Below are 2,468 nucleotides of genomic sequence, written 5' to 3'. Positions count from 1 at the left end.
CTCTTATCACCGCTATACTTGTGACAGTGAACATGTGACCATGTTTCCTACATAGCTCATACAGAGTCAGTTCAGGCCGGCCAATCAAACACAGTCTTCTATCTTAAGAGTGGAGAAGGTGTTGAGATTCTTTCATACAACACAAGGATTCGAACACGATGGCACCTCTGAGGCTTGTCTTCCTCCATCTGACATGTTTGTTCTTGGGGATAATGGGTGAGTTGAGTTTGTTGATTCAAGTATTCATTTATTAATGTATGATTACACTTCATACTAATGTGACTGATGTAATGATTATAATGATTTCCATCACAAAGGAGTAACCGTGTGTTTGCTTTGTCATTTTATTGCAGCTCAGACAGCTGCTCGGAAGTTATCCTCGTCAGTTCATCCAGACGGAAGTTTATTATCATTAAAAACTGGGGACAACTTGACTCTGACATGTTTCCATAAAGCTGATGTTCCTGCAAGGCTTTACTGGTACAAACAACCTCTGGGACAGAAACTACAGCTCATCTCTTCCGTCTACAGGTTCGATAAAAATGGCACTTTCCATGGTGAATTCAAGACAAATCCGCGCTTCCAACTGGATACAAGAGATGGTAAAAATCACTTGAAGATCTCAGATCTGCGTATTTCAGACTCCGCTGTTTACAATTGCATGAGTTGTTTTTCAAGCGCGTTAGAAATTTCAGAGAGTATTACTGTCAGTGTGACGGGTTCAGCTTGGGTCCATCAGTCAGCATCTGAGATCATCCAGCCAGGCGGCTCTGTGACTCTGAACTGTACAGTACACACTGGGACCTGTGATGGAGAACACAGTGTTTACTGGTTCAAACACTCTCAAGAAGCTCATCCAGGACGCATTTACACCCATGGAGGCAGGAATGATCAGTGTGAGAGGAAAGACAACACACAAACACACACCTGTGTCTACAACTTGCCAATAAAGAGGCTGAATCTTTCTCATGCTGGGACCTACTACTGTGCTGTTGCCTCATGTGGACACATACTGTTCGGAGACGGGACCAAGCTGGACGTTCAAAGTGAGTAACTGTTAGTCCATCTCACAATTACCAATTTTTACTTCCTAAATAAAATTAGGATAAAAACAGAAAAAGTAGAAAAAAACACTGTTTGGTTCTATACAGATGAGGCTGCTTTGGTGTATTTCTGGAGGGGAGCTTCGGCATTCTTCAGCATCCTGGCTGTTTTACTGTCTTTCTCAGTGTGCATGATGAACAAGAGAAACAGCTGCCAAACTCCAGGTAACTCACACTGTCTGTGTGTGGCAGCTTAAATTTAATAAACATGACTTTGAATAAAAAGCTTTTTTGTGTTTCACAGCAGAGTCTCAATCAGGATGTTCAGCTCCCTCCGAACCAAGTGCAGAGGTGAATAATAACTGTTGGTTATATGTTTTATTGAACAATACATGTCTTCTGTCAAGAAAGTAACGTTAAGTGATATATATTTTGTTACCAGCGTCACCAAAATGAGGACAAGCGCTGTTACGCTGCTTCAAGTGTCAACCTGACGAAGAGATCAAGAAGACAGAGGGATCAGACCTGGAGTGAGTGTGTGTACTACAGTGTAAAGCAGTAGAACTGGACTCATTACATGTGTACTTTTGACTGAGGAAGAACATATCTTCTCATTGACTCTTCTGAGGTGTAATGCAGAGTTAGATTAAAGTTTGAGGTAAATATGCTTTTAAATATGTATTTGTGGCTTGCAGCTCTATTGAAATTGCTCTCTGCTCTGCTCATTTGTATATTCAGGATACTTTTTTGTGTGACTTTGTTTCGTGCATATAAACCAGGGGTCACCAACACGGTACCAGGTAGCCCCCAAGGACCACATTAGTAGCCCTCAGGCCTGTTCTAAAACTGAAAATTGAATATTGATATTCTCTATTTCCCACCTTGTTAAGTCATTGTTGATAATTATTGTGAGAAATCATTAACGTGATCAGTGTCTTCACATAGATGAGTATCATTAATCATTAATAATCATATAACTAAAGGCAAATTGAGCAAATTAGTTTTTTCAGAAGAGTGTATCAAACAGGTAACTCTTCGTATGACTCGGTGCCCATTAAGTAGCTCTCAGTTTCAAAAACATTGATGACCCCTGAAACCATGTATCTGAAATTATAATGTTAAAATGAATGAATGTGGGGCACCGTTTAGCTCAGTTGGTGGAGCGCGCGTCCCATGTGCCGAGGCTCTGCAGCGGACCTGGGTTCGACTCCCGGCCCGGGTCCCTTTGCTGCGTGTCACTCCCCCTCTCTCTTCCCCTGTTTCCTGTCATATCTTCAGCTGACCTATCAATCAAGCCATAAAAGGCCCAAAAAATACTTAAAAAAAAAAAAAAAAAAATGAATGTGACTTAACCAGTATATTCAGAAGCTTGTATAGAAGCGAAGTATAAGCTTTCATGATAGACTGTCTCATACGCTCTGTGAA

The 2,468-nt window shown here is 41.1% G+C and overlaps 1 protein-coding gene across 1 annotated transcript; it reads left to right on the top strand.

The window, feature by feature from the left end:
* The first annotated feature begins 212 nt into the window (after positions 1 to 212).
* Positions 213 to 2,220, top strand: LOC115589438 (uncharacterized). The gene is made up of 5 exons (XM_030430279.1): positions 213 to 216; positions 318 to 1,046; positions 1,152 to 1,268; positions 1,348 to 1,394; positions 1,486 to 2,220. Exons 1-5 carry the CDS (start codon positions 213 to 215, stop codon positions 1,603 to 1,605), a joined length of 1,017 nt encoding a protein of 338 aa, XP_030286139.1. The 3' UTR covers positions 1,606 to 2,220.
* The last annotated feature ends 248 nt before the right edge of the window (positions 2,221 to 2,468 follow it).

This window comes from Sparus aurata, chromosome 10, assembly GCF_900880675.1.
Source record: "Sparus aurata chromosome 10, fSpaAur1.1, whole genome shotgun sequence".
NCBI lineage: Eukaryota > Metazoa > Chordata > Actinopteri > Spariformes > Sparidae > Sparus > Sparus aurata.
The sequence above is the reverse complement of the archived record's forward strand: the minus strand, read 5'-3'. Positions and strand labels throughout refer to the sequence as shown.

Bases quoted from the DNA above. Each gene is read 5' to 3' on its own strand.
- LOC115589438 (XM_030430279.1), top strand. The intron at 1,047-1,151 runs GTGAGTAACTGT...GGTTCTATACAG, and splicing joins GACCAAGCTGGACGTTCAAA to ATGAGGCTGCTTTGGTGTAT. The intron at 1,269-1,347 runs GTAACTCACACT...TGTGTTTCACAG, and splicing joins AAACAGCTGCCAAACTCCAG to CAGAGTCTCAATCAGGATGT.